General features: G+C 38.5%; 2 protein-coding genes across 4 annotated transcripts in view; one reads left to right on the top strand and one right to left on the bottom strand.

Annotated features, from left to right (window-relative positions):
* cab39l1 (calcium binding protein 39, like 1) overlaps positions 1-11,645 on the top strand; it is a 73,201-nt gene extending 61,556 nt beyond the window's left edge. For both annotated transcript variants that reach the window (XM_039766214.1, XM_039766215.1), the window contains exons 7-9: positions 1,912-1,977; positions 2,473-2,616; positions 9,998-11,645. In XM_039766214.1, coding sequence (XP_039622148.1) covers positions 1,912-1,977; positions 2,473-2,616; positions 9,998-10,186 — 399 coding nt within the window. In that variant the 3' untranslated portion in view covers positions 10,187-11,645. The remainder of the gene's footprint in view (positions 1-1,911; positions 1,978-2,472; positions 2,617-9,997) is intronic.
* Positions 200-27,695, bottom strand: ccdc160 (coiled-coil domain containing 160). Of its 2 annotated transcripts, XR_005635298.1 has the most exons (3): positions 27,531-27,695; positions 26,089-27,180; positions 200-623 (listed from the first exon to the last, which is right to left on the bottom strand). XR_005635298.1 is itself a non-coding variant. In XM_039766216.1 (2 exons), exon 2 carries the CDS (start codon positions 27,160-27,162, stop codon positions 26,182-26,184), a length of 981 nt encoding a protein of 326 aa, XP_039622150.1. In that variant the 5' UTR covers positions 27,163-27,180; positions 27,531-27,695; the 3' UTR covers positions 25,889-26,181. The 2 variants fall into 2 exon arrangements, 1 of the variants encoding a protein (XP_039622150.1); XM_039766216.1 differs by lacking the exon at positions 200-623 and having other exon boundaries at positions 25,889-27,180.

Consider the following 27,695-nt stretch of genomic DNA (forward strand, 5'->3'; position numbering starts at 1 on the left):
GGTTGAAAGACTTTAGCAGAGAAATACTCATCAAACTGGTTTAAGACACATCCCCCCCCACAAAATCCTGTCATCAAATTACAAAGAGACAGTCGTAAAGTGGGGCAAACACGAATACCTCTCACCAAAGTAACACTTAAATTACATTAGTTTGCCTAAATTATAAATAAAGACATACAAGACATTTATCAAGTTTAATGCAAAATCTCACATCACAACAAATTCCTTCACTTTCAGTTGTAAGGCGTTGAACACTTGGACATCATTTAACAATCTCCTAAGTCCTAAAATTAAATACATTTATTTGACTTTATATATTCTTTATAAAATAAGTCAACATGAAGAAAATGTGGAAAATGGTACATTCTAAGTTAAGTAAGTCCAATTTTGCCAGCTATAATTAGAAACAGTCACTTTGTACATAACTTTAAATCTTTCACATCATATTGGAGGAATTTTGGATAAAACATATGGTATAGCACGAAGTTGTGAAGTATTTGAAAAATCAAATGATCTGCCCAAGATAATATTGTTTCCTCTTAAGATGGATTCTGGGATAAAGAGGCGGGTCCAGGTGGTCTGACCCTGGAAATGAGTCACAGTTGAAGTGTTAATCTTCCTTTCTGCAGGAGGGGAAGGAGAAGAGGGAACGTTATTACACACCCTCATGTTTCAGCAGTAAATTATACTCCACAGACACCACATGCAACTTCACAAACCTAAACTTTTGTGCCATTTTCTTCTTGGATGGAAGATCTTTCTGCTGACCTACCTTTCATGAAAGTCAAGTTTGGTAAATTGTTTTTGATGGTGAAGTTATACACTGTAATGTTTATTATGTTACTAGGGACATATTGAGCTTTAAAATGTAGCTTTTGGGTTATTAGTGATTTCCCAGAGCAACATACCTTCTTTTGTTTGGGTGCACTAACTGATGATCTGATTTTCCAACTTACTGCTGGGAAGATTCTATTTCGAGTGTTCTATGTTTGTAAATAATCCTTTTCATAACCCTTCCCAGACTGATGAGTAATAACAATTTCTGCTCTGACATCATTGCAGATGTTTTGTTTCCTTGGAAAGAACCTACCACAAACCTGAATTCTCTAAACCAAACTGCCAGAGGTTATCTTTTATATGCAACTGGTAGCAGTTAGCCAAGTCTGCTTGATTAGCAGTACTTAGTTCTGATTAATGTCTTAATTGATGGTTTCTGCATGTTTGCTTACTTTTATCTTGAGGAAATAATAAATCATTTACATGCTGAGATGAATTGTCTTTTTTTTTTGACCAACAATTGTTAGTCATCTCATGATTTTTCTGTTTTTAGCTATGCCTCAAAACGAGTGTTAAAACAAACATAGGACACATTACACAAAGTTTAGGCAAATATCCTACTCACTCCTGACATCTGCTGGGCACCTTCTTTGTCACTGTAAGAAGTAAATATAAAATGATCATCAAGCATCCAACATTCATTCAACAATCCAGATTGTAGAAACAGCCTTGCCTGGGCTTATGGCCCCCTGAGCCCATGCACATCATTATGAAATGTTGAGAATAAGGTGATAAGAAAAACTACATTGTTGACCTTTACAAATGTTGCCTCATACCGTTCCCAGCCTGTCATCACATATACATTGGCTTTAAGGATGACAGGAACTGGCATTATAAGGTGTTTGAAAGGAAAAGAGAAAATGCCACGTGAACATAATGCGATATATTACTAAGAAAGAACACCAAAAACATCAAAGTACCCTGCGCTAACCCTCCCTCCCTCTAAAGAATGTACTAAAAAAAAAAAAAACCTATTTGTATTAGAGCTGTAAGAAATGTCGCTACTGCTTGGTAAACCTGTCTTTTTAAGTGACACTCCTGACATTCTGTATTTATTGAATTGATCTGTTACAGGTGTTTACAGAATATGAAAAGCTACTGCACTCTGACAATTATGTGACCAAACGGCAATCATTAAAGGTATGCTCAAAAGCTTCTCATCACACCTCTATTTTAAGTTGAACTATTCCCTCTAATAGATAAGTAGATACTCTCCTTGTTCTCTTGAGAGTGCTTTCTTTTTCTTTATTCCCATTTGTGTCCCAAAGCCTTGTCTAACTGATCTCTGGGGGTGTAACTTGACAGAACATTCACCTAGCAACCCTTTTTGCATTTGCACTCTTGTGTTCTCTGCATGTGCTGAACTTACCTCACAACATCAGGTTTAATTGGTTTCATTTTAAAGTTTAGTGGGTTTGCTTTGTTTTACTTTGTTTCTAAATAAATTCTCAGCTACTGAATTAAAAAAAAAATCATTTGTAATGCTTTCTTAGATTGAAGTAAACTTGCTACTTAATTGAGAGCCCTGGTAGACAGAGTTTACAGTACTTTTTACAATATTACAATATGTTTGTTTTCACCATTGTTGTTTACCCCTGCTCCTAAACTGTCCATCTATGTCCACTGTGTATATAGCTTTTGGGTGAACTACTTCTGGACAGACACAACTTCACTGTAATGACCAAGTACATCAGTCGCGCTGAAAACCTCAAGCTTATGATGAATCTTCTGCGAGACAACAGTCGTAATATCCAGTTTGAGGCCTTCCATGTTTTCAAGGTAAAAAAAGATTAGATCGCCCGAGGACAAAAAAAGTGTGTCTATCTGTCTGTCTGTCATAAGTACTGAATGCTGATATCTATCAGTTTTAAGTACCTGCATACTGATTTTTCAGAGCATAAGCAAAGGGTAATCTTTCATTTTTACCCTCAAGGTTGCAATGGAAAAGTTATCTGCATTTTGTAAGCTACTTTGACGAATGTTTTTGAGTTAAAGGAATCCGATTTTTGTGCATATTCTTTTTTTTTTTTTTTTTTTTTGAACATGAAATCTGGAGGCATTGTAATGAAAGTACAGTAGTTGACCATTGTGTCAAGTCACTCAGCAATGTTAATCTACTTTGAACTCTAGGGAGTGTTTTTCAGCTGTTGCCAAACCCAGATCAGCACCATGGTAGCAAAGTATAATAAAAGAACAGGTTGTCTTAAAAAGTAAGCAATGAGACAAGGTGAGCACATAAAGCACAATGAATAATGCAAAAGAATAAAAGCTAACTCTGCCAATGGGCTACCTTATACATATGCGAACCGTCACTATCACATGGAGTGACATGAAGAACTGGGCTGCACACAATATCTGTGTGCACTTTAGAAAGAACTCAACTAAACGTTCTTAAATCGAAGACTAAAAACAGGTTAAAGTATATTCTTGTGTTAAAATCAATACAGAAATTCTAGAAATTGACTTAGTAGTTTAGTGAATTTGTATTCAGTTTTGCTCCTTTTTATTTGGTGAACAGACTGACGATATTTGTAATTGTTTTATTAATTTTATTTGAATGTATTTCGTGGACTACAGATAAACAAAAAGATCAAGGATAGGCTGTCACTTCTCTGACTCTGAAAAGAAAGGCATTTCAGCATAAAAATGAGGACTTTGTAGGACACTTTACACTATGATATCACAATTCACTTTTACATTCATTTCTGGTCTGTTAGAAATGTCCTCGGTCCATGGTAACCTCAAAGCAAATCTGTCAACTGGCAAACTAATCACAGTCATTCTCAAATCTACTTACGCCAGTTTAGAGGAGCAGGGGGCAAGAGCCAGTCCTGGCACTACTGGGCACATTGTAGTTATATTTGGTAGTTTAGAAATGGCCCATTGTACCATTTGCTTGATCTGTGCAGTGCTCATATGTTTTACAGCCTTTCTATCATCTGTAATGTCTGTGTGTTTTACTTAACCTACAAATACACTATTTTTTTCATTTTTTAAAAATTGTATTATTTTTGTGGCGGGCTTTGTGGAGGTCTCATAACCGGGCTCCCCACCTCATGAGGGCTGTGGAGGGCTATGTCTGATACGCTAGTGGCTATATGTATAGTGTTTTATTTGGCATAATTAGTAATGCAGTAATTTGGAGAATGGAGACGTCTGTTTTTGTTTCATGTGTGGGTCTGTAGTGCACACTGGAAAGTTAAAACGTTTTTAACTCTACAACAATACTATGTTTCTTTAAGATTAACCAGGCAGACTTTATTTTGGTTAATACATTCTCATTACCTTTTTAGGCCAACAGTGTTTTCCAGTGATTGTCAGCTTCCTGTGCCAGGCAAGAGTGCTGATAATAATGTATGACAATTCAGTGCCTCATTAAAACAATTTCTGGATGGTGATATACTGTATGATATGTGGATTCTCTGTTGTTAGTCTCTCATCTTCCAATCTGACTTCCTTTAATACAGATATAATTAACAACCCGATTTGAAAAAGAGGGGGAAATTTGGGGGACTCGGAATTGAATCATTCTGTGTTCATAAATTATGTTAGAGGCCACCTAACCTAGTAGATGGCCAGGAAAGCTTGACCCTTGGCTAAGAAAGAGAGCCCAGGATGGGCAGTCAGAAATGTGACAAGATCTCATGGCTAAAAGTTGGCATTACAGGGTCTCTGACTGGGAAAGCTGAAACCAGGTTCCCTTTTAAAATCAAGGTTATGAAGCACTAGCAGGAAACTGCCAGAATTATGTTTGACAGGAAGAAGTGAGGACCATGTTGCTGTTGTAAGGGAATAGAGTCTTTTGAGAACTGCATTTTAAAGTCTCATGGGTGCAGAATTACTAAGGGCCATGAGAAAGGCCTTACATTCTTGTTCTCATGGCCAAAGAGAGGAGCCAACCTTGACCTCAGAATTAATTCCAGGGCTTGGCTAGTAGTGAACTAAATATGGGGTTTAAAAGCTCCCTCCAAATATCCTAGTAAATATTCTGTTGAATGAAGAGAAGAGGCAATAGCTAACTTTGGGTGGAAGAAGGGCCAGGATTTTAAGAGAGAGTAGACTGGAGATAAAAAAAAAAAAAAGAAGTTTTACACTGGAGGGGGCATGTTTTTGAGCCACTTTAAAGTAAAAAAAAAAAAAGCCATTTTACTATTAGAACACACCCTTTGAATATCATTTATTCACTGAATATCATTAAATACTATTTAATATTGGATAATTTTAAAACACATAATTTTAATATAATCTGTATTTCTGAAACAATTTTTTCCAATCAAAACACAACAAAAAAAAAAAACCTGGCATCTCAGTTGCCAGCCTGTCAAGTAAGAAATCAAAACTGTTTTAGATATCCTTACTAGATACAAGTAATTTGTCTAGTCATTGTCTTCTTATTTCTGCATTGGTTTTCCTTCAGGTGCTTCACTCACACAAACATTTGTGTGAGTGAAGCACCTAGGGTCTGTGTTAGGTGTGTGTGGTCTTTGTGAACATAGCATTACAAATGGCACAGTCAACAGCCAGAGATAATAAAGTAGAATAAGAATCTTCAAGGAATGTTCCACCTAAAATTATATTTTTTTCATATTTTACTAATCCTATGTAGGTTGAAGTGATTGCCAAGAAGAAATTTTAACCTCATGTCATGCAGAATGGAGAGAGGAAAGTTCTAATACAACAGACACCTATGGTGGTCAACCTTGAACAACAGCAAACGACATCAAAATGTCCATGAAAAAAATTGCACATTACTTGTGTTGCGTAATACATGTGTGAAGTCATCCAGTTATATACTCAACGTCCCAAACACATACATTTTTACTAAAATATTGGTAAAGAAATATAAAATATTGGTAAATAAATCATGTTCCTGGAAAATGCTCTTGTGAATTAAACTGGAATGTGCTTAGACTCAAATACACATTTAAACTGTAGACCCAGCTCTTGTCATTTATATTTATACTAGGTAGATCAAGCCACCCGGCGCCTCGGCCTTCAGCTAGCTAAATCACCTAAATACAAACGTTGGTGTTATGAATAGATGCTTTTTTTTTTTTTAATAGTTTGTTCCTGTGAAAGAATAACCACAACTTTCTTGATATTAAAATCCACGACTTTCTTGATATTTTAGTTTATAATTTAAAAATGGAATAAGAATCTGAAAATCTAACAACATCACATTAACGTTCGATAAATTCTGAAAAGAATGATACCAAACATATATATGTAGGTTTTAAAATAAGCCCGATAAAAAACGTGACATAAAAACGTCACTGTTGCACTTTTAAGCTTAAGATTTTATATATATATATATATATATATATATATATATATATATATATATATATATATATATATATATATATATATATATATATTTATATTTATATATACAGTATATATAGAGAGTAGACTTATTTTTATATCCAAAACGGAAGTACGGTTAAATTATTTATTGACAGGCTGTGAAACCACATGGGGTGAATTAACCTGCTTGTTGAAGCATCTCGAAATGCACAAGTCCAAGGCATACAGTGCATCCGGAAAGTATTCACAGTGGATCACTTTTTCCACATTTTGTTATGTTACAGCCTTATTCCAAAATGGATTAAATTCATTTTTTTCCTCCGAATTCTACACATAACACCCCATAATGACAATGTGAAAAAAGTTTACTTGAGGTTTTTGCAAATTTATTAAAAATAAAAAAACTGAGAAATCACACGTACATAAGTATTCACAGCCTTTGCGATGAAGCTCAAAGCAGGTGCATCCTGTTTCCCCTGATCATCCTTGAGATGTTTCTGCAGCTTAATTGGAGTCCACCTGTGGTAAATTCAGTTGATTGGACATGATTTGGAAAGGCACATACCTGTCTATATAAGATCCCACAGTTGACCGTTTATATCAGAGCACAAACCAAGCATGAAGTCAAAGGAATTGTCTGCAGACCTCCGAGACAGGATTGTCTCGAGGCACAAATCTGGGGAAGGTTACAGAAAAATTTCTGCTGCTTTGAAGGTCCCAATGAGCACAGTGGCCTCCATCATCCATAAGTGGAAGAAGTTCGAAACCAGCAGGATTCTTCCTAGAGCTGGCCGGCCATCTAAACTGAGCGATCGGGGGAGAAGGGCCTTAGTCAGGGAGGTGACCAAGAACCCAATGGTCACTTTGTCACAACTCAAAATGGCATAGAGAGGAGAATCTTAGAGAGGAGAATCTTCCAGAAGGACAACCATCTCTGCAGCAATCCACCAATCAGGCCTGTATGGTAGAATGGCCAGACGGAAGCCACTCCTTAGTAAAAGGCACGTGGCAGCCCACCTGGAGTTTGCCAAAAGGCAAAAACAAAATTCTCTGGTCTGATGAGACAAAAATTGAACTCTTTGGTGTGAATGCCAGGCGTCACGTTTGAAGGAAACCAGGCACCGCTCATCACCAGGCCAATACCATCCCTACAGTGAAGCATGGTGGTGGCAGCATCATGCTGTGAGGATGTTTTTCAGCGGCAGGAACTGGGAGACTAGTCAGGATAAAGGGAAAGATGACTTCAGCAATGTACAGCGACATCCTGGATGAAAACCTGCTCCAGAGCGCTCTTGACCTCAGACTGGGGCGAAGGTACATCTTTCAGCAGGACAAGGACCCTAAGCACACAGCCAAGATATCAAAGGAGTGGTTTCAGGACAACTCTGTGAATGTCCTTGAGTGGCCCAGCCAGAGCCCAGACTTGAATCTGATTGAACATCTCTGGAGAGATCTTAAAATGGCTGTGCACCAACGCTTCCCATCCAACCTGATGGAGCTTGAGAGGTGCTGCAAAGAGGAATGGGCGAAACTGGCCTAGGATAGGTGTGCCAAGCTTGTGGCATCATATTCAAAAAGACTTGAGGCTGTAATTGCTGCTAAAGGTACATCGACAAAGTATTGATCAAAGGCTGTGAATACTTGTGTACATGTGCTTTCTCAGTTTTTTTATTTTTAATAAATTTGCAAAAACCTCAAGTAAACCTTTTTCACGTTGTCATTATGGGGTGTTGTGTGTAGAATTCTGAGGAAAAAATAAATTTAATCAATTTTGGAATAAGGCTGTAACATAACAAAATGTGGAAAAGGTGATGCTCTGTGAATACTTTCTGGATGCACTGTATTTGTCCATGTCTCTCAGTGAACTCTGCACTGCTGATATCACATGAACCGCGGTGTTAGCCAATGAATACACTGTTACCGAGCCAATAAATGGATGGGCACGGGGGTGGGAGGGTGTTTGGGTCATCAGTTTAAATGCTCAACTACATCTGAGTGCATTGTTTTAGTTCACAAGATCTTTTTCCAAAAAAAACAATCAATCAATCAATATTTATTTATATAGCACATTTTCATACAAAAAAATGTAGCTCAAAGTGCTTTACAAAATGAATAGAAAAATAGAAGACACAATAAAAAATAAACATAAGTCAACATTAATTAACATAGAATAAGTAAGGTCCGATGGCCAGGGTGGACAGAAAAAACAAAAAAAAAACTCCAAAAGCTGGAGAAAAAAAATAAAATCTATAGGGGTTCCAGACCACGAGACCGCCCAGTCCCCTCTGGGCAATCTACCTAACATAAGTCAACAGTCCTCTTTGTATTTAGGGTTCTCATGGAAGCACTTGATGATGATGGTCACGTAGACTTCTGGCTTTCAGTCCATCAATGGTGGAGCATCAAAAAAAGACTTGATCTAACTATTTTTGGTAAAAAGACTTGTGTTTGGGACGCTATGAGCATGTGACTGACTATATGTGAATTATGTGATATGAGTAACTGAGATTTTTTGATGGATGTTTTGATATTGTTTGCTCTTGTCTAAAGTTGTACACCATAGGCTTATACTGTATCAGAAACATTTTTTTAAACTTCTGTTCTTTATAAAACCATGAGATTAAAATGTTTTCTTTGCCACTACAGATGTGGACAAAAGTTTAGAGAATGACAGAAGTATTGGTTTTCACAAAGTTTGCTGCTTTAGTGTTTTTATATCTTTGTGTCAGATGTTTCTATGGTATACCGAAGTATAATTACAAGCATTTCATAAGTTTAATTTCATAAGACCATTCATGTTTGGGTTGCTTCTCAGCCAAGGGAGTGGGCTCACTCACAATTTTGCTTAAGAACACAGCCATGAATAAAGAATGGTACCAAAACATCCTCCGAGAACAACTTTTTCCAACAATCCAGGAACAGTTTGGTGATGAACAATTCCTTTTCCAGTATGGGTGAGCACCGTGTCATAAGGCAAAAGTGATAACAAAGTGGATCGGTGAACAAAACATTGAAATTTTGGGTTCATGGCCATGAAACTCCCCAGACGTTGGTCCCATTGAGAACTTGTGGTCACTCCAAAAGAGGCAGTTGGACAAACAAAAACCCACAAATTCTGACAAACTCCAAGCATTGATTATGCAAGAATGGGCTGACATCAGTCAGGATTTGGGCCAGAAGTTAATTGCATGCCAGGGCGAATTGCAGAGGTCTTAAAAAAGAGGGGCCAACACTACAAATGTTGACTCTTTGCATACTCTTAATGTAATTGTCAATACAAGTCTTTGGAACTTTTGAAATATTTGCAATTATACTTCAATATACCATAGAAACATCTGATAAAAAGATCTAAAAGCACTGAAGCAGCAAACTTTGCGAAAACCAATACTCGTGTCATTCCCAAAACTTCTGGCTGTGACTGTACATGAGGTAAGTAACATATATAAAGAAAAATAATTTTGGGATAGCATATTCCTTTAAATCTGTTTTGCTTGATACCATGTGTTTAATTTATATTAATAGTTTTAGATGAGTGAGGGATTCAGCATCAATCCTGGAGCTACTGGGAAAAGGCAGGGAACTGTCCTGACATCCACAAACACAATCACATTGTCACTGTGTCAGATATTAATTTAGCGTTCGGTGCTCAACAGTTCCAACCTGGCAGGGTTATGCCTCCTTTCATAGTGTCCTTCCATTACGGTGTCCCGGCTGGGAAATGGTCCAGTGCAGGACTTAGAACTGGTAAGCAACAGTGGTTTTCTCCATAAGCTACCACTTTCCTGGTAACCCACTGATGTTATGTTGGGAATTGTGGATGTTAAATGTATGTTTTCTCTCTTCATTCTGCTAGGTGTTTGTGGCAAACCCCACTAAAACGCAACCAGTCATGGATATACTGTTGAAGAACCAGACCAAGCTCATTGACTTTCTGACCAAGTTCCATTCGGACCGTGTGGATGATGAGCAATTCTGCGATGAGAAGAACTACCTAATTAAACAAATCCGTGATATGAGAAGGCCCTTGACACAAGAAGCTTAGTGTCGCTCTTTTTTTTTTATGTTTTATTTTATTTTTTATTTTAAATTTTTATATTTTTCCCTTGCTGCTTCCAAGACTGTCCAGGGCATCAGAGGGTTCAGTGTATTTAATTTCCAACTCTCCGTGAGCCTTGTGCAAATTTCTTGGTTCTGCCTAGAATTTGCCTCACCAGAATGTTAGAGCCGGAAGAGTGAGGCTAGCGTTCTGGGGCTAAGCAGTTTTATGTACTACAGAACCACTAAGGGGCAACAATGGTATGCCGCTTTACTTGAATGGAAGACTGCTTGAAAAACCGCATGCTTCATCCTGTAGGTGCCTGGAGGCAACAAAATTAAAAGCAGCCTTCATATGTTCTTAAGAGCTTCCACTGTAAAAGTCATGAGTATGCAGCAACTTGGGGTATGAACTGGAAGGGCCACCTGGTAACCAGTTGAGCCAGTACAGCTGAAACCAAATGACTTTTTTAGAGTTGACCAAAGAGTTGGTCTGCCCAACAGTGATGCCCTATACAGCATATACTCTACAGCCAACTGAGACAGTCGTGATTCTCTCCGTGGCACTCACTCTGTCTTAGCCGAAAGTGAGTAAAGATGTGAAAATTTTATGAACCAAAAAATAACCATAAGTATCCTCTATTATATGCTTTACACAAAAGCTTCAGTGGGAAAGCAGAATATATTTAATCGTACTCTACTCTGCAGTATGTAAAGAGTTAAGGAGGGTTTTTTAGAAAGAGATTTTAAATTTCATTCAGCCGTGTTGTGAGAGAGAGAGAGACTATAATTCCATGGACTTGTAGAACTGTGGTTCTGATCTGCCATGTTCATGTGAACGTCCTTCCAATTTTATCACGAAGGTCGTTGTCACTTTCAGTCAGCACTTCTGTGCTTGCATTAGCTATGGAGAGACATCTTGCAGCTTTTGGTTATGATTTCATGGTTTCACAGTGTGGATGGTCGAATCAAGTGGGAATTAGAATGGGATGTGTATGTAATGGCCAATGCAGCAGTTGAGATGTTCATGCTTACGGTGTTCTGGGATATACAGCCTGTCACGTTTTTCTATGTATTTTTAAATCACTGTATTAGGCAAATGTTTTGATTATTGGAGCAAAACTTATTGAGAGCTCTCCAAAGATTTACTGAAAGGAAAAAAAATCTTGCTCTATTCGCATGTTTGCAACATGAACCTATTTATTAATAATGTATAAACATTTTATTCATATATTTTGCCTCTTGGATATTTTTGAAAAGTCTTGTTCATGACAGCAGGACCTGCAGTTAGCTGAACAGTCAAAACGAAATTTGTCTTTCATAATGTTTTGTTATTCTGCATACTTTACTGTACATGACGTTACTGTGCACCACGGGTCTGTGAGCCCGGTACTGCAAGACCACAGTAACTTCAGAAATTTGCTGCAAAGAATCTAATTAAAAAATAATTTCTGTTTTTATTGAAACCTTTGCCAGGTCATTGCTGAATCTCAAGGTGTATATACAGATCCACAGTTAAGAGGTTTTGTTCACTTGCTATCAAAATTGGTTGCTACTTTTCCTTAGTCCATATGTGGCACCAAGTGAGATATAAATACAGCAAGTTTCCCAGCAGTGGAGAGGCTAATGTGACTAAAGTGTATAAATACAATATGTAATTAAAAAAAGTAAGCAGGGGCATGAGTTGATGGTTACTAATGCTCAGTAAGCATTTAAACTTTTTTTATTTTTAATTTTCTCAATTGAATAAAACACATACTGAGAGGAATTTGTCAGAGTAGAATTGAGAGTCAGAGCAAATCATCTCGCTAAAAAGAGTTCTAATTAGAAGTGGTTTGAATAAAACCCTACAGTTCCTAGCGCTACCCCCCGGACCAGGACTGGAGACACTTACTGCATCTCCTCCTTACAGAAGGCTGCTATTGGCAGTCCTGTTGTGCTGTTTGTATGCTCAAGTTTTTCTTTTTCTTTTTATGCTGGAACGTTCAAAGTCTAATGGCTATTGCTCCAAGTTGCATTTGGCAACGAAGAGCCAGCGTATGTGGCATGGGTGAGCTGCCCGAGGACATTTGGCCTGCATTCTATGGGCAAAGATATGGAAACTGAATTAAACAAATGTAACAAATCTAAATCGGTTACTATTGCCTGTGTGGAGTTTGCATGCGCCCACCCCCCCAAGAGTTTCGGTGAGTTTTCTCCAGAATACTACCAAATGACTTGCATGTTACATTGATTTTTGAACTGTAATATGAGTCAGTATAACATACCCAGCAGTGTGGTTTGTGTAGTACAGGACAATCAATATGCATTTCTTAAAAAAGTATAGCTTGCTCTTCTGTAGCCTAAATCCCATAGTAAACCATCTGATTTAACGCATATATTATCCTATGACTACGGTATCGGCTGAAAGGCCAACTTGCTGCTTTTGTGATACTTGCAGCACTGATTATAGAAAGTAGAATAGAGCATTCAGTCCATGAGGACTATTTCTTGAACTAATAGCTAGGCTGTCGCAATATCTCATGTAAATTCTTCTTGAATGTTTTAAAGGTTTCTGCTTTGACTACATGTATTTGGTAGTTTGGTCCAGAGTCCCACAACTCTTTGCATAAAGAAGTACTTCATGGCTTCAGAGTTAAATGCACTCCTCCTTAATTTCCACTGAAGTCCCCGAGTATGTGATTCACCCTTAAGTTGAAAGAATGTTGCTGGATCTACTTTATCAGTGCCTTTGAGGATTTTAAATACCTGGCTGAGGTCCTCACACATTCTCCTCTGCTTGAGACAAAACAGGTTTAGTTCTCGGAGTCTGTCAGTGTAGGACCTTAACTTGTGGGATGCACTTGGTTGATCCCCTCTGCACAGCTTCAAGTGCTGCTATGTGTTTTTTGTAGCATGGTGACCAGAACTGCACAAAATACTCCAGATGCGGTCTTTCTAGTGCATTATTTAGTATAAGCATTATATTCAACCATTTTTACAACATTTTATTTGCCTTTTTAATTGCTTCTGTTGAGGAAAATGTTGTGTCAAAATATACCCCTAAATCCTTATAAATTTTAAATATTCCTGGATATAACTAAAATGAAGTTGCCCTGAAAGCAATCCTAAACTATGATTTAATGTGACATTGTACTATTCAGTAGACAACCAAAGACAATATTTTGAATCATTATAGCAGATTACATATTCAAAAAGTGTCAATGTGCTGGTAAAAATACAGGGGTTAAAAAAAAGATCTAGTATAAAGGAAATCCTGAAGGGAAACAACCCTAAGTGCCACTTTAGGATGGATGTGTGTCATGTCAAAAACACAGGTAGTCATACATACAGGTCATGCAAAGACAATTTCCCCACGGGGATTAGCAAAGTATATCAAATCCAAATTTGTTACACTTGCCAGTTATCTTTAACTGTATTGTTAGTCGTCTTATGGCGTTAAGCTCCAGTGCAGTAAACATGCCATATATCACATGATGGGTGGAATTGCTCTGTGAAGAGGCCCTCAGTGAGACAGAAGCCAGTTGGCCGCTTATCTCTCCTTGCTTGTTCTAATAAAAGCAGCCCTGACACAGAAAGTGCTATTAATGTATATTTGAAGTGAGGGGTACATACCTTCATTGTTGAAACTCAAGGTTTATATACAGATTCCATTATGTTTAGGTTTGGATTTGAATTTTATATAGTGAGCACTATCCTAGTGTGTTTTACAAGTGTATAGATATGGGAGGATTATTTAAAATACTGTATATATTTTTTTTAAGTTGGTTAACGGGTAAGTAAATGGATTTCTCTGGAGTTTGAAGCCCAATGCCTTAAGGCCATTTTACATTTGGAGACTTTGTAGGAGGCACACAGGATGGACAGGAGTCTCAGAAGGAAGATGGGAGGCCCTGAGTAAACAGAAAAGCATCCCAGCCAAGAGAGGGAAGAATGGCGCACCCAGACAAAGTTGTCCCAAAGAACAGATGGACATCCCAGCCGGAGAAGATTCCCAACCCGGGCAGGAGGTCCTGGGCAAATGAACAGGTGTCCCAACCAGACATGTTTCCAGTACCTTTACTGGATGAGATAAAAGAGAAGGACAGGGACGGACTGTCTCTAAAAGGTGTTTATTCCCCTCAGGCACTAAATGGCAGCAGCCCTCCATATCAGTGCCCACGCCGGAACCAGCAGGGAAAGCCAGAAGTTGTAGTCCGACAGCACAGCCCTGCTGGGGCCCATGGATGCCACAAGGGGGCACTGCAGAGAGATATACTCCCCACTATATTGAACTTCTGTATGACCCAGAAGTACTTCCAACAGGCAGCAGCCCTGGCACCGGAAGTACTCCTGGGTCCTCAATAAAAGGGATCGCACTCCCTTGTCTAGGCGAGTTGGAGTTTGGAGGATGGAGGCAATACTTGACTGGAGGAGGCCAGTGTGATGGTGAGAGGACAGAGTATGGAAGAAAGAGAACCTGTGCTTTGTACTTTTGCTTTTGTCAACTTTTGGAGGTATTGTAGATAATAAACGATCCATTGTTTGAACCTGGGACTGCGCTTATGTCTTTGTGTTTGGGGCTCACTGGGGCTCTAATTCCATCACAACTTCAAGGGATTCTCAGTTTTAGCCTTTGTTTACATAATCACTCTGGTGATGTCACTCTTGTAATGTGACATGTCCAGCTTCTCACTCAAACATAGCCCAACAGGTTTGATTCTGTCTTTAGTTGTAGGGGTGGGCAGTGTGTGCATGAGAGCTGACAATCAACAAATGCTCATTTGGAAATACAAGGCTTAGAATGCAGTGACCAGGGGCCTCATGCATAAACAGTGCGTACGCACAGAAATGTTGCATAAGAACTTTTCCACGTTCAAATCGCGATGTATAAAACCTACACTTGCGTAAAGCCACACCCATTTCAACGGTACCTCATACCCTGTCGTACACAAGTTCTCCGCTTGGTTTTGCAGACTGGCGGCACCCAGCGTCAAAGCAGTGTTACTGTTCCTGTGTGGTTTATCTTTATTTCTTAGAGCCATATTCCTGCCGTGGCTTTATAAATACAGTACACTGAAACTAACCACATATTGTTTATTAGTGTAATGCATCTGATTGTAATTAACTTGTAACAATATAATGGTCCAGTGAATAGCCATAGTATTCCAAATAGTATAACTGCTTTACCAATGCTACTCTCACGGCACCTTTTTTTCTTCTTTCAGCTGCTTCCGTTAAGGGTTGCCACAGCGGATCATCTTTTTCCATATTACTCTCACTGCACCACTCAAGAGTATTTATATCACTGTATCTGAGTGGGGAATCACAGCAGCAGCTGATCGGAAAGGGAAATATGAGTATACAGCATCAAGCACACGCTGCCTCCTCCATGGCAAAACGTTTCAAAGCCTTTCCTGTACGGACCTCGCGGTTCAGAAACAGTCAATCAGTCCATCAATTGCTCCTTGTAGATCTGTTTGTACTTATAAGTACAATTACCCCACTGTAAACTTGCACTACAGTTATAATATTGCACAACCTGCGCCACTTTATAAAGCGCGTATTTACATATGATGACGATATCATTTTTAAGATGAAATGCAGCAAAATATGTTGATTATATTATACAAATAAAACTTTAACTTCATTTAAATATTCTGTAATGTTAATAATTAAACGTGAGGACACGGTTCTGCAGCGCTAGCTAGTTCACGGATTGATCCTACCTTGTGCTGTATTCTTTCTGGAGCTGACGCGACACTGGAAGGATAGATGGACAGAATAATTAAACTTGTACTACAAAGATATTTCAGCGTTCCTTAAAAGTTTTGAAGAATCGTCATTGTAAGCTTACAGATGGCTTAATGTCTATTACAGAGCTGATTGTGCTGCGATTGGGTATGTGGAGAAAGAAAAGTAAGGACAGGAATTCGAGATTAGTACGTTTGAAAGAGACAGTGCTGCTAAAATAATTTCATCGAAGGTCGCACACAATCACGCACCGTATTCCCCTGTTTAATAACATGCTTTAACTCCTATCATCATGAAAAAGATATCACGTATACATCTTAGTATTTCAATTATTCAGAGAGCTGTAATATCACGAATGTACTGAATTCTTTGTCCTGTCGGAGAAAGAAAAAGCGGAGGCACGTAGTGATTCACACACACAAAGCAGAAGATCAAATACAAATCAAAGCATTTAACGTGCTACTTTAATTACGATGTGATTTGAGAAACTGGTTAATTAAATGATTTTAAGATGAAGTTGATGATCTGCTTTAATGACAAAATAAACTACGTAATTAAAGTGGAAATTTCGAGATTGAAGTTGACATTTTTCCTACTGTGTGCCTTTTTTTTTCCTCTGTACCCTAATAAGCTTTCATATGACACTCAGACGGTGGGCTACAACTCGCCTTTTCACGGTGACTTTGATATGTGACAACTTCTTTTTTATTTTGGGCACTGTGCGACTATGTCAGGCGATCAGCTTCCTTTTGTTGTTTATACCACTGTTTAAACCCACAAATAGTACGTTTTTCCTTGCCTCCTCTTGGCATTTGCTGAAATTCTTCCATTTTCCCTCTTGCTTTTTCTATTGTCTTTTCACAGAAGGCTGAGCGTAAGGGTGATTTATATTGATCTGCATATTCATAGAGGCGTAATTCTGGGAGGAGTTTTGGGCGGGACAGAAGGTGTGTGCACGAGTGTAACTTTTCATGCTGACTGGCATTTATGGAGTGGAAGAACGTGGAAGTTGGAGTACGCATGGATTCATGCATCTGGATTTTTCTGTGCGTAAGCACATTTCGGCTTTTGTGCTTACATCATGTTATAGTGCGAATTCTACGCACGGCGTTATGCATGAGGCCTCCAGGTGTATGGCGCACGAGTGTTTCAGAGTTCCCAGAAGAGAAGCTCATCAATCTGATGTCTCGTGTTTTAGTACCCTACCACAGTGGAAAAAATAAAGAGCTAAGGTTTCAGCTTAACTTGCTGTACCTGTTGGCTCATTGTAGAGCACCAGCTCTGTCAAGGAACTCCCTATTTGCTGTCAGGAAAAAGGGACAAACACGACTGTGCTGGAAAGTCACCGCACAGTTAGTAAATTAGTCAGGCCCAGCGATTATCAGTTATGGGATCAGCAACAACAGTTGGCAAATCTTACATACCCTGTAACCAGAAGTCACACAATGAGACATCAGCTTTAGACACTAGCTCTGCAGGGCAAAGTTTCAGCCTTTTCATGATTTTTTTTATACATGGTTTTTTTTTTTTTTCTTATTTTTTTATAGTAGAATTCACAAAAAGCATGTTACAAGGATTTTGCCAAAACAGTTTGTGGTAATAGTAGTTGTTGTGAGTTCTTTCTTGGATGTTTGACCAACACACAATACAGTGCCACTCTCAGGTGCCATGATCAACAAATAAGTGTGCTAGACTGTAGGACTTTAGGGAACTTCAAAACTAGACATCTTTATTTTGCAGGAGTTAAGTGGATAGGACTGGAGAGCTTTGTTGAGCTGAATGGCCTGTTCTTGTCTACATTTTTTCAAATATTCCTATAATCCAAATAAGGAAACAAAAGTACATTTGGATTCTCTGTATCGGAGAGTGAAATGAAAAAACGTATCAGGTATTCCAAAAAAAATTTACAAAGCCCAGGAAAGGTTTACAGAAACTTCACAATCAAAACTTTGTCATCGCTAGGGAATCCATTCCCGGACCGGTTTATCCATTCCAGGTAATTCGGGAATCCCGAATGTCATTCCCGGGGATGACACAGTGCAGAAGCATCTCACATGTGAACGGTTTTAGAACGACCGACACTTATTTTTAATAAAACTATTGCAATATGTTGACACCAATAAAAGACTAACCTTATCTACAAGCAGCTCATGCTGTCATATAAGTACAGTGTATGTATCTAGTTCAGGGGTGCCCAGACTTTTTCGGCTTGCCAGCTACTTTTAAAATGACCAGGTCGAAATGATCTACCTACATTAAAAATGCCATATATATTTAATTTAGTTTTACTGTCAAATAATGCAAAGAGTACGTGCCAAATGTGACTCGTTTATTTGACAGCATGTAGATCGAGATAATTACATTCATGGCATTCGTAGTCTGAATCGCAATCTGATTGTATGGGTGGTACCAGGTAACGTTTGTGTCGGCAAACATCCGCCACGCTGCCCTCTTCAGTTGCGAGAAGCAGATCATAGAATGGTGCAACGTTTTACTGTCAAATAATGCAAAGAGTACGCGACACGTGTTTCGCCCTAGTTCTGGGCTCATCACGCGTACACACTCACTGCACGTCAGCGACAGAGGCGAAGCCACGGCGTGTGGTTCGTTTATTTGACAGCATGTAAATCGGGCTAATTACATTCATGGCATTTGTATTCTGAATCACAATCTGATTGTATGGGTGCATGTGGGTTGACCAGTGTGTTAGAAGAAAAGAGATCTCAGACTGGCCGCATTGTATGTCAATCAAGTGGCAAATGCCATAGGGAGGATATATGATGGACTAACGTTTAATTTTTTTTTTTTTTAATGCAACGCGATCTACCTGATCAGATACTGATACACTTGTTCTAAACAATGCCCACGCTTGTGTTGCTCTAAAACGCCGCCACTTCAGCTTTTACTGATGCGTCCAGTTTCTTGTCATCATTCTGTGATGGCAAGTTTCTTGGCACAGATAATGCGGATACAACAGACTGACACATTGCAATTTCAAGTTGCTGTTCAAAGCTGTTGTCTGACAGACGTCAATGAAGTTTGCCCTGTCCCGGCATTCGTGAGCTGCCGTGTGGAGACTCCTCCCATTCCACTGTGCCCAGTCTTAGTGGGAGCCGGGAGACTGACGTCTGCTGCTGGTTGACTGAATCAATCTGAAAAACACTACACTGTGGGCTAAAAAAACCGTGCCACTTAATTATTTTCAACTATAACTCTGTTATTTCTTGATCGATTTTTACACTTTTACACGCTATATTTGCGAGCTTGGCTGTTCCCGGTTTCCCGGGAATTACAGCAGTTTCATTCCCGGGAATGCGGGGATGAAAAATGTCCAGGAATGGATTCCCTAGTCATCGCCGAGCACTGGATTAATCTCAAACATAACTACACACAACCTTTTGCAGCACACATTTTGACTACAACTTTTGTTTAGCATTTTGGGGTTTGACGTTCAGTTTTATTTTACTTATTCACCTGTGCTCATAAAAGGAATTCACCCCCTTGGAGGTTTTCACACTTTATTATTATACAACATTAAGTACATTTAGTTTGATGTATTTGACAGAGATCAGCAGAAGAGTCTGTAATGTAAAAGAGAAAACATGTCAGAAAAGCTGTCTACAGAAAAGTTGTCTAAATTAATGATAAACAGATACAGTCTGAATTAGTGTAAGCCACCTTAATTCTGAGTAGTCAAAAGAAATGTAATGATTTACTCAATGAGGTAAAGGTGCATTATAAACAGGAATAGTAGCATCAGATATATAAATATAAAAATGTGTACTTCACATTAAATATTTAAAGTCTAAATATAGGGTGGTCCAGATCTAATTATGCAATTTTCATTACGCTATAATTCATTAAGTTTATTAAAATCACCCGAAAAATCCCGGACCATTGTGAAGTGTGCTAACTGACGACATGAAGAATTGTCTTCGCGCCGAACTGGAATCGCCCCCGCATAAATCAAAGTCATCCAGACGATCTGGATCTGCATAACTAGATGTGGACCACCCTGTACATTCAATTGTAACCGAAATTTGTGATTTTTCACCCTCTGATATTTGCCCATAGAGGGCTAGATTGCTGGTAAAACATTAAAAATAACACTATATTCATAATGTCCGACCTTGAAATAGTCTGAAACGATACACTTATGTCTGAAATTGGTCATTTTTAACATTCTAGGAGTGGCTCTTAGAGGGCTGGGACAACCGGTAAAGAATGAAATATCAAAAATCTTATAATATTCATGATCAGCAACCTCAAAGCATCATAAAATGACACTCCGCATGCCTGTATTACCGATGCTCATTTTTTCATTTTTCAAACTTTTACAAAGTTTTGTAAAAAGGAGTAACATTGACCCCTTGTATCCCATGATGTGACATGCACTACTTCAGGTCATTCTGACCATTTTTGCTGAAGATACCTATTAGTTTACTTTTCATCATAAAGGTGTGTATTTTTCTTCAGAAAACACTGTCCAAAAATGGCCAAGAGTGCCAAAAATAAGGGGGGGCCCAAAAAAGCTTGATGTCTCACAGATATAGACATCAAAATCAGACAAACGGTACATAATATGTTAGGGTTTTCTTGCACTGGTGAGTAAGAAGGCACTGGACCAAAAAACCTAAAGTGATTTTAAAGCGTTCTTAAGTAATTATTATTAACACAATAATAGATCACATAAATATTCACCCCCTCCTGTTTGTGGGGGATCATGAGTGAATAGCCTTTTTCACATTCAGCAACAAATTCTTAAATTGAAATCTGTGCTCATATATTATCTCAGAATTACTCCTGGAAATTGCCCTAAAATAGACATTTGTCCCATTCCATTGTAGGACATGAGAAGTAGTCATGAAGTGTTCTGTTCTTACCTCTAACAAGAAGTTGTTCACGTTTGAGAATGAGTGACAAAACGATTCTATGGCACCCTGTGCAACAAAGTGGTACTCATGATGTTTTGTAATTTCCTTTAGAAATCTTGATGTTTTGTAGCTTTCTGATATAAACATTAATGATAGTATTAAAAATAATATTAAAAGGGACATTATTATATTCAAATAAAAGGTTTATGCCACTCTCTTGAAATACTCGAGTCATGCCTTGATCTCAGCCACTTTGCAACAACATCAAGAATACTGGAGTAGTGAGCACCAAGATGGAAACACTGAGACACTCACACCAAATGAGAATTTAGCCCAATATCAGGTGTGTTTATTTAGCAATGAATAATCAATTGCGGTACTTCCAGAAGAATCACCTTACCGCTGTTTAGGCAATGGGCAATGCCTCATAAAGTAACAATTACTGAAAGTAGCCCCAGCTGTTCTTACGCCATTTCTAACACTCTTCCAGTGTTCCTGATTGTATTCCAGAGTCATGGGCCATGCCTGTCTTCATGATATCCCAGACCCTTTTTTTTTTTCCTCCTGCGAAGCTCTGTTCATCCAATGCCCTGGGAGTCTCTGCCTGCCTTCTTGAATCTTCCTGGGCTTATGAAGTAGAACACAAATATTCCAGAGTTTTGAGGAATGCAGAGGTCAGTGAACCTGTTAATCACCCATCCAGGCCTGCCTATCTTCAGGGTAATATGGTGGTTACTACAATATAATTTGTATCCATGTCCACAGCATGTTGATACTTAACTTAGGATGTGCAGATGGGCAGGAGGATTTCCACCCTTAGAATAGCAAAGAACCATTTATAAAACACAGGATTTCAGGCTGCAGTTAGACTGTGTGTCTGATCCTTTTAGTCAAGATTGGTCTTCCCTCCATCCTGGGTACCTCCTTTTATGTCCAGTTTTCATTCAGCTTTGCCTATCTGTATCTGTAGCTTAGTAGTTATAATTAAACTAGAGTCATCTCATGTTGAAGCAAGGGAAATAAAAGGGGGACTGAGCTTTCTTCCTCGGTCCAGCATTGCATCTTAGTTGCGTTTACAAAAGCCATTTAGTGAAATTTAAATGCTCAGCAAAAAAAGAAACGTCCCTTTTTCAGGACTGTGTATTTCAACAATAATGTTTTAAAAATCCAAATAACTTTACATATCTTCATTGTAAAAGGTTTAAACAATGTTTTCCATGCATGTTCAATTAACCATAATCAATTAATTAACATGCACCTGTGGAATGGTCGTTAAGACCTTAACAGCTTACAGAAAGTAGGCATTTAAGGTCACAGTTCTAAAAACGCAGGACACTAAAGAGACTTGTCTACCGACTGTGAAAAACACCCAAAGAAAAATGCCCAGGGTCCCTGCTCATCTGCGTGAACGTGCGTTAGGCATGCTGCAGGGAGGCATGAGGACTGCTGCTGTGGCTAGGGCAATAAATTGCCATGTCCGCACTGTGAGACGCCTAAGACAGCGCTACAGGGAGACAGGAAGGACAGCTGATCATCCTCACAGTGGAAGAGCCTGGATCTCAATCCCATTGAGCACGTCTGGGACCTGTTGGATCGCAGGGTGAGGGCTAGGGCCATTCCCCAGAAATGTCCAGGAACTTGCAGGTGCCTTGGTGGAAGAGTGGGGTAACATCTCACAGCAAGAACTGACAAATCTGGTCCAGTCCATGAGGAGGAGATGCACTGCAGTACTTCAAGCAGCTGGTGGCCACACCAGATACTGACTGGTACTTTTGATTTTGAGCCTCCCTTCATTCAGGGACACATTGTGAAACATTTTTAGTTTATGTCTTATGGTGTTGACTCTTTTACTGTTCATACAAATATTTACACATTAAGTTTACTGAAAGTAAAAACAGTTGAAAGTCAGAGGACATTTCTTTTTTTGTTGAGTATATATGTATATGTATATATGCCTTTCCTAAATAGTTGTTTTACCCATTTTCATGAATGCCGGTATATTACTTTATTGTTGGACAAAATTTGGATGCATACTACCTTCCTCTAAAGTGCAATTGCCCCACAGATCTGGATCCACAAAATGATGTCACCCCTTGAGAAACATTGAAAATGATCATCACAGAAATAATTAATCACATATCCAAACAAAACCTAAATACCGAAAAATTTAAGTGATTTACCAAATTGCATTGCCTGCTTTTATTTTGTGGACTTTTATTCCTAACTTTTGTCATAGTTCTACTGCAGTGTCCTTGTCTGCATTTACTATCAATTTAACACTTATACTGCATGTTGAGTATGAAGGGGCTACTCTCTAATCTCTGTTTTTGTGGCCCTGGTCCCAGCAAACCGACGCCCATGTTAAGGGGACTGCACCACACAGGTAACCACTTTTGAGGGTACAGTGACAACTGTATGCTGTACAAGAATGATTGACTGTAACAACAAGACTAGTGGCAACTGACCTCTGCCTTAGATATTCTGAATTGGACATACGTTACAGCGTCATATTTGCAGCTGTGATACAAAACATAGGAGCACGCTTTACCAAATATTACAGAAGTAAAATAGCACTCAACATGTTGCAGTAGTTTAGGAAGATTTACACAAAACACATCAGACACACACCTATTTTATTTAGTCTTTCAGATGAACACAACAATCTAGTTGATAATTTCACGTCCAAGACACGACCATTGAGGAGCTGCTGCTTATGTTCACTTCTGCCAAGTAGGACCCAGCAACATCAACCACAGGTCACCAGATAAAAGGAAGAACACTCATATTTAAAGGCAGGAGTAACAAAAGACATATTATGATGTCAGCTATGTCATTTTCATAACCATAGGAAGAAGTAAAAATGAGACTTCTGCTGTGAGATTTTACACTAGAAATGATCATCCAGCCACCTAACACAGTACTACAGTATACACACACAGTAAAAGGACAGGAGCATCGTGCAAAATCAGCACGACCAACTTAGCATAACACGATGAAGCACTGACTGTGACCAGACAATGCTGAGTACACACCTAACTCAGAATAGTTAAGGTACTCCAGGTAGATTCACAGCCTTCCCTAATCTTCTGAGGTATACAATGTACACAATTGCTGCACTTGAGACCGATCCTGCTTCACATAGGTGACAAATAAGACTGCTTGGTGTACACTGAAGACACTGATGATGAAAAACTGGAAAAGTGTGCACTCTTCATGGGTGACTTCTTCATGTTGTACTGCATGAAGCTACAACAGAAGAAATCCAGGCAGCAGTTTTTGGGATTAGTAGGTGAGTGGATGACCCCAAGCATAAGATATTTTGACTTGCTATATATGCCACAATCACCATTGCTAAATCACCTCTCTTCACACAACACAATCTTTCCATATACACTTTTAGGGATTACGTAAAAAAATTGAATTGACAGTTAATTTAACACTAGCAACGTTGCTTTCTACAGTATAGTCAATTTATTTTTATTAATTTTCCCAATTTGCTTTTTTTGGTTTCTACAAAGCAGCAGAATAAATCAAATGTTTTTATCATTATTTGACCAAATTGTGTCACTTCTTCTAATTTATTAATCCTTTTTAATGATCATTTGACTTTAATGCAGTGCTGATACAAACCACAAAAAACTGCAGTATAAACAAACTGTTTATTTCTCAAAATCAGTACAATATCATAACATCCTCAAATTCACTTAATTCAATTCTTGGTCATGTGGCCAGGCGGTGAGTAGATGGGACATAAGAACTCATACTGTGTTCACATACAATGTGAGAGACAGAAAATGTGAGTTTTCCTGGTGAAAATTTCATGTGAATACATTCTAAAATTGAAGCACCATATCAGACAGTTTATGTAAAATATTGCTTCCTCAATTCTCAGAGTTGTCACATAACCTTTTACCTTAGTTAATAATATAAAATTGATAACACAGTCAGCAGGAAGTTGTATTTTTTTAGTCTAATTGTATTTTGAGCGACACTATACACTTTAAATCTGTTTAGTTTGCTCTTTATTTTCACAAAAATACAGCTTAGCTTTCATTGTAGTATGAGTGGACCAAGTAAACAAATGGACTTGATGGACTGAATGGCCTCCTCTCTCTTGTCAAATCTCTTAAGTTCTTATTTAAAGTAGCAAGTCAACGGCAACCTTGCACTTCTCCCAAAAATCCAACTAAAAGTTCATGTTAAAGGGAAGATACAATATCAGAATTAGGAACTTTCCCATAGGATTTCAATGCAGGATTATCTCACAGGCACCACTCACAGTCTCACATAGCATCAATTTAGAATTGTCAACTGACCAAACCGGCCATTGACCAAGCAGACACAATATGAACAGACAACTTCCACAAGGACAATGACAGGATGTGGAACATGAACAAAGAATATTGGATCTGTGAGGTAAGAATGCTATTCACTTTGCCACACCATTCCATCCACCTTATTTACCAAATCCTATTCTTATGTATAAAATGCACAATCTAATTTTAGAGTCACGAGGAATAACAAAGTTTATCTTGACACTACAGCATTAAGCACAAGATAGGAGCCAACTTCAAGTGATACACCAGTCCATTACAGGAGACATTCACAAACACACACACCACTCATACCCAGCCTGTTCAATTGTTAGTAAGCCTAAACCACACATTTTTGGAATAAGGGCGGGAAAAAAAGAATATTTAAGAGAAAAGTCTGACATGAGGACAATATGCAAACTCCACACAGACACTGATTAGACTATAATTTTATTCCAGGACTCTGGAGCTGTGAGGTAGCAGTGCCCACCATTAAACCATATAATGTGCTTTGTACTCATTTATGTATTTTTGCTGTCACAAGTGTGGTTTTCTAGCTGTGGGTAAGGACCTGATGCCACAAAGCTAACTGTTTACTGCATGATACTGACACTGTTACTTAACCGGACTATTCAAAAATAAACATTATGCATTTGTCTTATAACATTTTTTTAAGTTGTATTCTCTATGAAAACCCTATACAAAACAATGCTTGATCAATCAATTGATCTGTCAACTTACATTCTGTACTGTGTGTATATGAAATTTCAATGACACAACAGAGCTCACTTTGTTTACCCAAATTCATCTATTTATTGATTAGTAATGCTACATAAACAACTGTTTTTGTTTCTGGTAATTAAAAAGATGTCCACGACATAAAAATAGCAAAAGAAGATTTCTAATGGTAATGAAATACTTGGTAAATCATTCCGCTTATAAATCTGCTTTTTACATTACACTGCAAAGCTTCTGGATGAAACGCTTACCATTCCCTGTAAATAGACGATCAAATTTGGTTGCTTGCAAAATCCACCTTGAAACACACTGTTACTTCAAAAATCGGCTAACTGTTGTAGATTTTAATAGTACCCGATATGGCCGACATTTGCAGCAAGAACGTCTTCATTATTCTGTGGTGGCAAATTGGCAAAATGTCTCCTGAGCAGTTCAAGAGCATTAAGATTCCTGGCATGCATTTGCTTTTCTGTAGCAAGTTCAGCCTGGACTGTCTCAAGTTCTCTCTGCATCTTCTGAATTACCACCTCATGCTCCACCCTAATCTTTTCAATCATTGTTTGATGCATGTCCTCCTGTATCTGCCTCTCTTTTATCAGTTTATCTTGAAGCTCCTTGTTCTGTAAACTTTGATCGAGGATATCACTCCTAGCTTTTTGCAGCTCCCGAGTAAGGTTTTGTACTTCCCTTGTTTTTTCCTGTATCTCTTCCAGCCAAGCTTGAACTGTTTTATCTTTTATTAACCCCTCTCTTTGTAAAAGTGCCACATGCAAGGCCCGTCGTTCATTTTCCTGCTGCACTCTGAGAAGCTCCCTTTCTTTTTGGCTCAGATTCTTTTCCAGTTGAGCACGCTCACTCTGAAGTCTTTCAACTGCTGCCAGAGCATTGTTCAGGTGAATTTGTAACTGCTGCTTTTCAGAATCTTTCTGGCGCATGGCTTCCCTTAGGACGTTCATCTCCTCTGCATTCCAGATGGGCTGATCTTCCTGAATAGGACTTGATGAGCTTTCGGTTATCTTCTTGGTATTTTCTGTTGACGGTGGCCTGGAGACCATATCGGTGCCTTCTTCATATTCCCGGACAACATTTTGCTCAAACTGTTCGTGCCTTTTCTTCTTCTCATGTGCCTGCACTTCCCTCAGTGAAGAATAGTAAATCTCCTTTAATCTCTCTGCTCTCTGGGCAGCAAACTTCTCAGTTACTAGCACACTCTCTGGGGGCCATGGGGTAATATTGTCCCCCACAAGGTCTAACACAGTAAAACGTGGAGGGAAAAGTTTTGTTACCCAGTGTGGCTCTTCAACGTCCGTTTCTGTGTTCTCCATATCGTTATCTTCAGCCTTCTAGCAAGAACGGAGAATTATAATAAAGGTGAAAATTTACCATCTTCAAGTTAAATAACAGCATTAATATTATTGATAAACAAGAAAGCAGATCACGATATTACATTAAATACCACGCACAATATACAATTAACTGTTAATACCAAAACTACAACATTAAATCGAATAAAGTGGAAATACTGAACTTCTTCTGCAGAGATATTTAAGATTAGTTAACAATTATTTATTTAACAGAATGTAATTTATATTGACTGGACCTTTTTATGTGTTCGTACTCAAAAACTTAAAACTATAATTCAAATAATTACGACTTTCAAACGACAAGGTAAACCTGCGCACGCAGCACATACCTTTAAGCAAAATGTCACGAAAACACATCAGTTTACTTGTATGTAAACTAGTAAATGAGACTAAAAGCGAGATGAAAACTAGCTGGATTAGTTTTATTCGTTAAATTACAAAACCACGAACAGAAGTCTTCGCACCTCCTCTCCGCCTACAACCCGCCGTCACTA

Source organism: Polypterus senegalus, chromosome 10, assembly GCF_016835505.1.
Source record: "Polypterus senegalus isolate Bchr_013 chromosome 10, ASM1683550v1, whole genome shotgun sequence".
Classification (NCBI taxonomy): Eukaryota; Metazoa; Chordata; class Cladistia; order Polypteriformes; family Polypteridae; genus Polypterus; species Polypterus senegalus.

Bases quoted from the DNA above. Each gene is read 5' to 3' on its own strand.
- ccdc160 (XM_039766216.1), bottom strand. From the start codon at position 27,162: ATGGAGAACACAGAAACGGACGTTGAAGAGCCACACTGGGTAACAAAA.